The sequence below is a fragment of the Procambarus clarkii genome, chromosome 24 (assembly GCF_040958095.1).
Source record: "Procambarus clarkii isolate CNS0578487 chromosome 24, FALCON_Pclarkii_2.0, whole genome shotgun sequence".
Lineage (NCBI taxonomy): Eukaryota > Metazoa > Arthropoda > Malacostraca > Decapoda > Cambaridae > Procambarus > Procambarus clarkii.
Window position 1 is genome coordinate 19037856 of NC_091173.1, and position 11343 is coordinate 19049198.

General features: G+C 33.1%; 1 protein-coding gene across 7 annotated transcripts in view; it reads left to right on the forward strand.

Annotated features, from left to right (window-relative positions):
• raw overlaps window positions 1-10278 on the forward strand; it is a 201156-nt gene extending 190878 nt beyond the window's left edge. For all 7 annotated transcript variants that reach the window (XM_045747718.2, XM_069330680.1, XM_045747721.2 and 4 more), the window contains 8 exons: window positions 213-321; window positions 1338-1432; window positions 2519-2573; window positions 2796-2874; window positions 4121-4279; window positions 4629-4897; window positions 5283-5366; window positions 6256-10278. In XM_045747718.2, the coding sequence (XP_045603674.1) occupies window positions 213-321; window positions 1338-1432; window positions 2519-2573; window positions 2796-2874; window positions 4121-4279; window positions 4629-4897; window positions 5283-5366; window positions 6256-6393 (988 nt within the window). In that variant the 3' untranslated portion in view covers window positions 6394-10278. The remainder of the gene's footprint in view (window positions 1-212; window positions 322-1337; window positions 1433-2518; window positions 2574-2795; window positions 2875-4120; window positions 4280-4628; window positions 4898-5282; window positions 5367-6255) is intronic.
• The last annotated feature ends 1065 nt before the right edge of the window (window positions 10279-11343 follow it).

Below are 11343 nucleotides of genomic sequence, written 5' to 3' on the forward strand. Positions count from 1 at the left end.
TTAGTAATTATAGTGTGTTACAATCAAAATGCAACTTCCTCAAATTTCTATAGGGAAAAGTTCACATGACATAAGCCAAATTTACCACAAAGCTGTTGTCTAGGGGTTAAGGGTGGAAGTACTGTAGATAGATGATCATTTGTTTCTTTTATTCTAGTTGGAAAGTATGCACAGTATGTATAAAATCTCATAAAATCCTTTTATCATCTTAGAGAGTACGAAGATCTGACTAGTGGCCTCCACACAGTTCAAGACGTGCTAGAGCGTCAGGGAATCCCAGTCTTTGATGAAATTGATCATGCCCTCAACTGTACAGCTAAGGTGAGATACTCTACTGATAATCTGCAAAAAAGTGAGTGATGTTGTTTAGTTCAACAGGAAGGAAACATTGCAACTTTGAATTTTCTTAAACTAAATATTTATAGTATGTAAATTTGTATAGGAATAAACATCCAAGAGTGAATGGTTTATGTTTGGCTTAAGGAGTGATTAGTTTGATGACCAATAGTTTGATGTAAATTTTGTATGACTACAAAGGAAGTCAAACTGCAATAGGTCTTGGGTTTAACTTAATCTTGAAATTGATTGTAGCTTTTTCTTGACCTTACAGTACAGTATATTTGCTTTTTGTCTTTTTTAGAAGGATCCATCTCCTCTTAAGTATAAGGGCATAAACTATACTGATGTACTGTTCAGGATTTATAACAATGGATATAAATTGTATAAGTTTAGATTTAGGAAAGACCTGGGTAAATACTGGTTTGGAAACAGGGTTGTTGATTTATGGAACAAATTACCATAGGATCAGTTGATTGTTTCAATTCAAGTTAAGTTTCCTGCAAGTTAGACAGGAATATGAATGAGCTTGGGTAGATGTTACTAGGAGCTGCCTTCTACGGACAAATAAGCCTTTTGCCATTTTTCTTCATTCTTATTTTTTTGTTAAATTGTTTTGTGCAACTCCAGTTTCAATTGGTATTATGTATACAGTAATAGTATATAGCTAGTTGTGACTTTTATCACACATTTATTTCTCCATACCAGTAGTACACACATCAAAAGGTAGTTGTATAGATTTGGAATGTTGTCTGTGTTTTTGTATTTTCACTGATTTTGGAAGGTATGGTATGTAGTGATACCACTTATATTGTATGAAAGTTTTGTGCATCATTCTGTCAGCCATACTTTATTCCCAGTCAAGTCAGAGCAAATACACTAAGTCATGTCACAACTTCACTGTTTATGCCCATTTACCATGTGCAACTTACTTGTTATTTCTGTCAGGTAAATATTTATAATATATTTTGTAATATGAACCTAATTGTTTTGGTTCACAGATATTACGGGAGAACCTTCACCCTCAGGATTTGGGTGCAGAAGATCAAGTTCAACCTATTAAATACCCTTATCTTCAATTGGGAGATAAACTTATGTAAGTTTACTGTGCACTTTTGATTTTATTTATGAATGACTATGTATTGGCAGAAGGAAGGGAGGTGCTGCTGTAGATGAATGCTAAGTGTAGAGGTAACTTATTTATAACTAATGATATATTGTGTTAGAGATATAGTGAACTGATAAGGGACATTTCAAACAAATTATTTGTTGATATCTGTATCCTTCATTCACTAATTATTCATATACTTTCTCTGGCCTGATGCTTACCCACCCATTGAACTTTGCCAAAGCAGTAATGCAAATGTATGTATGTAGTGATGGGGTAAATAAATTGCTTAAAACATTTTTGTAAATGTCTGTAGTTACAATAACTATGCAAGATGCTTGAGTGTATATGGGGCACATATGATTTGACTTCTGAAGGGACTTCTTTAGTGAGTCACTTTTATTCAGCATGCATCGGGTGTTAAAATTTCCAGTGGTTACTCTAAATTGTCACATGGGATCTGTTGCTTCTATCATTCCAACCAGGTAGTTCAACACTAATTAAAAGCCCCCGAATCGCAATTACGTTTTAGTACTATGAGTATTTTAAGAAGCTGATTTGATGATACATAGAACAGCAAGTTAAAAATTAGTACAATAAAGTAGCTTTTTTTTTTTTTTTTTTTTTTGTTACTAGTTTTCTTGTAGTAAAAGATAGAATTTATCTTTGCACATATTAAAACACTCAAGTAATATATAAACAGTGATTTTGTTATGTTGAGGTTTCATGGAGGAGATCCTGGAAAGTATACTGTACAGTATATATATATATATTTATATATATATATACACTGTATATATTTTGTGGGACAGGTTGCAAAAGCTGAATCTGTAGTACTTGATCAATTGGTTTAGTGTATAAAGTGAATGATAATAGTGATGTGGCCTTAAAAAGTTACATTTTCACTTTTAAGACACGCTGTGCTTAATCCAGTTCATTTCTTCTGAAAAATGAAATGCAGATAATAGATAACATAATTTGTTTTCCATTCTGTTACTTTGATATGCTATCATTATTAGGATTTTAAATGTAAGAGAAAGTGCACTAAATAATATATTTTTTTTTAATTTTCAGAAAACTGCACGATACCTTTGTCAACACAAATTCAGAACAAATATCATTAGCAGAGGTATGTGCTCATTGAAAAAATATTAGTTGTGTAAGGAAATTTGTTAGTACTTGATAAGTGGATTTTATATTGCCACAATGCCTTCTTGGCAGATACTTCAACTTCTTTAAGAAATTTTTACTTTTAGATGAATGTTTATAAATTTGTTATGCTTAAAATATAAATGTATTTATGTACTTTTAGTTATAATTACTGTATATGATTTTGTTCAAACAATTTCAGGCTCGTGTAGCATATAAGGTGGTGACAAACAAGGACCTGACTACGGAGGAGCTACGAGATATTGTTGCTGCCAAAAAAGGTACGGTACAATATCATTTTACGAAATGTTCACTAGTACAGGTAGTTAACTGGTTAGGTAGTAAGTAACTTCGTTAGAAAAGTTGCAGAAAGCATCGTACATTCAGTCATACAAGGTGGTGGAATGCTGCTTTGTAATGACTTGTTAGTGTGGTAGTGATGGTTTTTAAGTTGGAAAATATAATGAATAAATAGGGGTGTCATTTTAAACATGTTAAGACTTCTTTCTCATTATGCTTTCTTATCACTGAGAAAATGTTTATCTCCCCATGGGAGTGATAATAGGGAATGGTGGTAATGGTTGGTCTGTAGTTCAAGGGGGGGTTTATTTAGTTTTTATTTTACGAGTACAGAATGTATGATAAGGACTAACTATATTGTTATTTTAAGGTTACCATGCAAGAAGCATAAGGTAAATTTATTCTTTGGGACAACTAGAATTGACAGTATAGTGGAATCTCTAAAAAAATCTCTATCAAATCCAAATTCACAAATCATTTTTATTTTTGAATAATGGCTAGTTTTTGGCATAATTTTTGTTTTTAAGACTTTTCTGATACTAACATATCAAATGATGCAATAGATGTTTCTGCAAATTTTGTACACAAATAATATATAAACTATATATTATATATATAGCACATAAAATATTTACATGCACATAAAAAAAAATATATATGCAGAAAAACCACATGTGAAAAATAGAGAATGCTTAACGCGTTTTCGACTACATCGCCTTCATCAGAGCAAAGTAGAATAGTTCATTCTACTTTACTCTGATGAAGGCGATGTAGATGTAGCCAAAAACACGTTAAGCATTCTCAAATTTTCACATGTGGTTTTTCCACATACAGTACTTGGATCAGTATTTTTTTATCATTGTTGCAAATATATATATATATATATATACACACACATACATAATGGCATATATATATATATACACACACATACATATATATTACACTCTGTGTAATATATACAAAACACTTTGTGTGGTATATTACATTCTGCTTGCTTTGAGTTCTTGTTGAATCAGATCCTTTGTTATATAGGCTTAAATAACACTGTGGAAATACAGTATTATATAATACTGTATTTCCAACAGTACAGTTTTGTATATTACACATAATACTGTATAGGTATAGTATTATACTGTACCAATACAGGTATTATGATTTAAGTTATTGTACTTTTTTAATTATACAGTACAGTATTTATATATTTTTGTACATACTGTATTATAGGTATGAGTATACAAGAACTAAATGGTACAGAACTCCCACTAAATGACGTATACCTTACATTTGATGAATTCTGCTGTATAGTTGCTGAGTTTAAGAACCAACATTTAGAAAGCCGGAGATTGTGGGACGTCTTCACTCATTCTGTACAGAAGGTATTAGGTAAGTTATTTATATATACAAGAATTGTTATCAATCAGCTGGCTTATAAAATTGACAAATTTTGTATCGGTATAGTTCAAATGAAATACTGCCCTAAAAAACATTTAGGGGACTACGGGGATGCAACGTGTGTCTAAACCTCTCTGCTCTTACAAATACGCTTGTATTTTAGAAATTTGGAAGGACGAGCTAGTGTGTACAGTACTTGTATTGAGTCTATTTATCCTGTGAAATAAATATTCTACAAAATTTTGAAAGCCCTGTTAAAAGTAAAGGGAAGAGTACCAGGTTATTCCTCCTCTAAAATGATGATTTGAAATTATTTAGAAAGATAATGTTTCTGAAACAGGTTGGGCGTTGCCGCGCAGACCGTTGCGGCCAATCAACAGCACTGGTGGTCGAGACATCTATTTAGGAGGTTCTATAGGAAATCGAGTAACCTGGCGCGAAGATATCGCCATTCCTATGCTTCTGAAGCATGGGCTGACATACTTCAATCCTGCGGCAGGTGCCTGCTCGGGACGTTTGTTGCCAATGGAAGCTGCACTGATGGAACACTCAAGAGTGATGCTCTTTGTTATCACCGACACAACCAGAGGTGTTTCAGCCATGGCACTTGTAAGTTTTGTTGCTAGTTTTTATATGAAAAGAATTACTTTTTTTTTATATATATACTGTATATAAATTTTGTCAGTCACTTAACACTTTTTTTTTTTTTAAACAATGTCCTGCCATATACTTCATCTCTAATACTGCACTTGAAAGACTTGCTTCATACTTATTTACAGTTTATATGTTATTCTATATACCAAAATAATTGCACCTTCTTAACTCTTTATTAAATTCTTTATTTTTGTCTACATTATAATTATTCCATACCTAATTTGCTACATTCTTAATCCCACAACTATTGCTTAGAAAATCATTGCAGTAATGTAGAGTCATTTGACTGGTAAAGAGGTTTAAAAATCAGCGTTTAATTACAATTTGTTTACATTTTCAGGCCTCTCACTACATTGGGCTTGGTTGTAATGTTGTACTTTGCATCCAGATGATAACTGAAGAATCACTTGTCAATGGAGAAAGGGTGAGTTAAAGTAGTTGTTGTTATTATTATTATTATTATTATTATTATTATTATTATTATTATTATTATTATTATTATTATTACAGTTTTAGTATTATTGGATACCATTTTGGGTTATTAAACTACAGGATTTATACAAGATGTTTGAATTGTTGGGGTGACTATTGTATTATGCTTTGGTTGCCAACCTGTGGCCACAATGAGGTCCATAATTTTGAATATTTTGGATGAAATAAGTATCAGAATTGGTGTTATGTACAAGGAGTATGTATGCTGGCAGTCACATTAGTATGCCATGCTCAACCTCATTTGTGACTTGTGTAACATTAAACACCCTTTTTCGCATGCAAACACAACTTTCTGGACATGACACTTTCCTAGCACATTTAGCTGTAACATCTTTTATGTATCTTAGTAAAGGAGAGATTTCCAGCAATCTTTATGCTTAATATATTAATCAACAAGTTATATGTCAAGTTTTGCATCGAGTGTTTTTGTGGGCAACAGCAACTTGCCATCTTCGTCCCCAATGTGATTTATCTTCTCTTACATTTTCTGTAAGATGAAGTGTGAAATTATCTGCATAGGCCTATGCATCAGGTATTGACTTCAGGGTGCCAAAAATCTAAATGTTCCACAGAAGTGCTCCAATCATAATACCAAAGGGTATACTGTACTTAGGTTTATGAATTATGATTATGAATATTATGAATAAGATTATGAATATTGTGTTAATGATTACCAATACATTCCCATTGCATTAGGATCTTACCTGAGGGAGCAAAGAGTGCCAAGATTCAGAAGCATTCCGTATTGTAAACTGTATGTATTGTCTGTCTATACAGTACTTCCATACTAAAGGAAACTTAATTGTTTTTCTGCTTTACAGCTCTCTAGACTAGCAATCAAGGATTACAACAGGGGAAGAAGTTACCTCACTGACCAGGCTAACAAGGATGGAATCCCTGTTTTCATAAACATCCAGGAAGCTGTCGAGTGTGCAGTTGGCAAGTGTCGTACGAGATAGTCATGCAGACAGTGTGTACAGAGACTCGTCTATAAAATACAAAACAAGTGATGCTAAACATTAAAAAACTACAATACAGTATACTGTTTCTAGTGGATACAGGACATCTGGATTGGGCAAAGAAAAGTATCGTGGTGTTTAACCTAATATAAATATGATAACTGAATTTTGAAACTCAGTGTCATATATGTTGAGAAATTTACTGGTATTGCAAGTGTGATTATTGAGTAGCTTGAATATGACAAGTATAACAAAATTTTCCAGTATAACCTGGTAAGACAAGTGTCATGCAAGTTAACAAATATTGCATTTGTTCCCTTGCTTTTGCAGTGCAAATACAGTGCATCTTATACCAGATCATGAGTGCAGCTTTTGGAAACCTTTAGATGCAGCAAGTATCAGGCAGCAGGAGGAATTCTGTGCGGTTAACGAAGTGTTGTGAAAAGTCTTAACCATAGACTGTGTCTTGACTTCGGCGAAGTTTACGTAACTTATCCATTTACTATTTCATGTATTGTGCGTGCATTTCATTAATTCTAAGAGTGCGCACATCTTTTTTGCCTTCTGACAAATCCTCATGAAAATCCTGGAGACAGACTATAAGGTGTAATGCTTTGGTGCTAATGTGATTTATCATGAGGTACTGTGAAGTACTGTGCTAATGCAGTCTATCACGCCATTTAGAGTGATGGGTCCAGAGTGGCAGGAGCCACTTGCGAGAAGTGAAGTAAAATTGTAAGTGCAGTATGAATTCGTTATTGAAGAGTCTGAAATCTAAGAGTGATAATAACTTGACAATGACAGCTTCCTTAGAGTATGCTGAATTTGAGGTCCGGGTGAAGATATGGTTGATTTCATTGCTATCAGGGAACTTGTGGACAGCTGAAATACAAGTGCAGTTAAAGAGTTAAATTGTGGATCACATGCCCATGATAGTCAGTTATTTTTGCTTTTTAGAATCTGTATTCATCCCTAAAGACACTTCTTTACCCAACTCTAAGGACTAAAATAGCTGATCATACTACATAAGCTGTGGACACAGGAAGACTTCTCAGGTTATGGGATGATGTATAGTTGATTGCAATTTTGGAGAGTGAAATCATAATCAAATGGATGGCTTTCAGGTTATTATTCAAAGGCACCCAAAATGGGCATATAGTTGACAAGCACCTTCAGTATTGTGAGCCCCCAAAAAGCTAGCTGTTCAATTGATTTTCATTTTCCAAAAGCAGTCATAGTTCATTGTTTGTCCATTGTTTAGTACAATGGTGAAAGTGTGCTTCATTCTGGTTCCAGGAGACCAAGTACAATCTCCCATTGCAGGAAAATCTCCAGCGTTGGATGCAATAGTGTGTAATTTAATTCATGCAAGGTGTTTGTAGGGCCGCATAAGGTATGTTTCTCAATGTTTAAGATTCTCACTAGGTTGTACGACATGATGGCGCATCACTTACCAATACATTCCCATTGCTAAGTGTTATAATGGTGCTTCTACATTTTAACAGGGAGGGTTACCGGTATAAGGCAGCTTAATCTTCATATTGCATAGAGCTTAATACTCATGATTAAGCTATATTCACTGTCATCCCATTGTTATAGTGACAGTAATGATGCTGAAACATCTCTTAATCAGCCCAAAATTTTTCAGGATTTGTAATTGTCTCAATTGATGTAATACTGGGCTTGAGAAACATTATTTAGCCTTTAAAATTCCTGTTAATTCTATCTTGTTATAAAATATAACAAAATAATTTAACAAGTAGACATACAAATTTCTCCAAAATATGATAAGTCACAAAATTATTATTTGGTTTCAGTAATCACGTTTGGTTAATGACCGTACATCAAATAAAAGAAAAATTGAATTGTGCAGTCACGTTGCATAATCTGAAAATATATTTAAAAATGAAAGGGGTATCTCCCACAAGATATTACAGTGCTCGGAATTATAAATCATAAGTATTTGTATTCTCTTGCCTATTACTGTTGTCCATGTCTTGTCATGTTTTCCTGCATTTAAAGCAGAGAACACAATATTAACTAACTTCTGCACCTTGACAACCCACCTTGCTTGAAATATTTCCTGAAGAACACTGCACGTTCATTCAGTTGTACAAGCAGGTGAGCATGTCACCACTAGCTTTTATAGGCTTGTTGAAAGAATCTCAATTTTTTTTTTATTTTTGATTTTTTTAAGAAAATTTACACACGATTAGAAACCAACCCCTTGATGTGAGCAGCTGATTTTATAAGAGCTTATAACTAACTGGTCTTAATTAAGGAAACAATCAGCTACAAAAAAATTTCTTTGGAAACATGGTTAGGAAATATGACAAACTAATTTATAATAAATTTTTGTTTCATGTTGGGACAGAAAGAATTTAAAATTTAAATTTTAGATTTACTCTTGATACAATTGTATAATTGTCAAACAAATTAGAACCTATTAAAACTTTTTATAATGTTTACATGTAATCCTTTGGATTTGGAATTTCTACACCAATATGTTTCAATGTTTATGCACTAGTATGATCATGCTTTCTATGCTACGGGGAAAGTTAATTTTGTTTAAAGTTAAGATGGCAACATTTGGTCATGGAAAAACAATGAACTTGTTTCATACACGTGACTGTAATGTGTACAAAATGCAACTTTTCTTAACCATATGACGTCTACACAAATCTGCTTTCCCCTAACTAATGCAAGAGGGAAGTCTTTGCAATATCGTGTAAATAGTACTTGAAGATTTGCTGAATATGCCATATTTCCTAAAGGTAACACTTCAAAAACTTACATTTGTACAAATTTTCAAAATGACTTAAGTAATGAGTGTTAAGAAGAGTCTGAATCATAATTCATGCACTTTGTGTATTATTGGGATAAATAGTAATTATGATGTGACCATTATCTAACATATGGATCTAGTACAAATATATTGTACAGCAATTATATTTAATTTACGCAACCAAGATTTAGTGAATTAACATCGACTTGAAAGCTGTGATGTGAGTATTATTTACAATTATAGTAAACCTTTATTTTCCAGACTTCTCTTGTCACATAAACATGTTTATGTTTTAGGATGCCAAATTATTATACATATTTTAGTTTTTTTCGTTAACCCGAGCTGGCAGCTTAATGGAGGGATGGTTTACCCCTGTGTATGCCCAAGTGGTTCCTCACACGATAGTAACAAAATAAAAAGCAATCTTGTGTTGGATCTCTAGTGGTGAGGGATACCAAGTCTACTTGAAATTTCTGTGACCGAAATATACTTCAAAACATTTCTTGGTAAAATTGTTTTAAAAAGATTTGAGTAATTGGTAATGACAGGTTCCAGACTTAAAATTTCAGGTGATTCAAAACAATTTTGTGTATACATTAACTACACACTCGGTAAATAATTGAACCTGGTTTATCGGCATTATGGAACACCAAGTACAGTCTGCAAAAATATTTGGCTATTTTTTTTGTATAGGATATTTATATATATATAGAGCTTTTCATAATTTTCAATAAGAGTGTGTAAACACGTGTTTATATAACATTGTATCCATTAAGTGTAAAATATACATAAATGGCAATGGGATGGAAGGTTTGATACATCATGAAAAAGTATTTGAACAATTCTTTATATATATATTTAAATATATATAAAATATACATAATATATATATATGAAATCAGTGTGATCAATAAACTCTTACCAAGAGCCCCTGTGAAGTGTAATGGTGACAGTTGTTAATATATCATATGTTCATTATACCATATATCAGTGATAGGCTTTGTCATATTTTGTTGCATTCGTTACACCTAATCATGTACTGTATATATAATTATATATTATAGATTATTTTTACAAGAATCTTAACACACATCGAAGAACTTTCTTTTACTCTCCTTAACACTTACAGTGTGTGTACATCTCTGTCTTGTATGACAACCCCACTGGTGCACAAGAAAAATATAAATTCCAATGATTTGTTTATAATATTCTTAAAATATAATCCCATCTTGTGATGTCACCAGTTCACGAGTGTTTGTGCAGTGTTTGCTCCATGGAGGTTGCCTGGGCCATTCAAGCAGGAGGAGTTGCCATGTATTATTCTGTATATTTACACATCCATTTTAGTGTCATGGATTTTTTTTTTTTTTTTAGTTATGCACTGGGGTCACTTGACGTTAATATACAGCACTAAAATATACTGAATATAGATACAGAAACACATCTGTTGAATGGACAACAGGAAGCAGAGAAACAAAAATGGGCAGTTCGTCTAATTACCCAAAGCTTCCTGGCATTATGTTAGTAATGAATAAATATGATATATTTACTCATTATAATGTTGGTGCTGAATGTAGAACATGGAAAAACATATTTTTACTCTGAAAAAGTATCATTTTCATAAAATTAGACAAAAATAAGGGGCTGGTGACGGTCCAAACAATGTTGTGGACCGACTTATCCAAGATATATTGTTGCATAAAGGTTATATTAACTTAGGTTTCGATAGGTTAGGTTATGTTTGGGTAGGTTGGTTAGGTTAGGTAGATACAGGAGGCTGATATGCCAGCAAATATTCTTTAGGCAACAATGTGTCTTGGATAAGTCGCTCCACAACATTGTCGCTTGGATTGTTGACTTGCTTTGCCGTTATCAGCAGCTTATTTTTGTCTAATTTCGTTATGAAATGATAATTGGCAGGGGAGGGAGGGGGGCGGGTCTTAACACTGGTTGCCAATACGTCAGGTCTTGGCCCTGGTCTCCAGTAAGTCAAACAGAACAATTGCTACTGATGTCATCTATTAGAAAGGAGTTATCTCAGAGAGTGAGTTTAGGCAGCTACCAAGGGGCTCCCTGAGAAAAAACTTGTAAATGGCATGAAATATGTTCGGAAACATGTTTCATGCATTTAGTACACAATCTGACTCATCCCTCAAGTTTGTAAT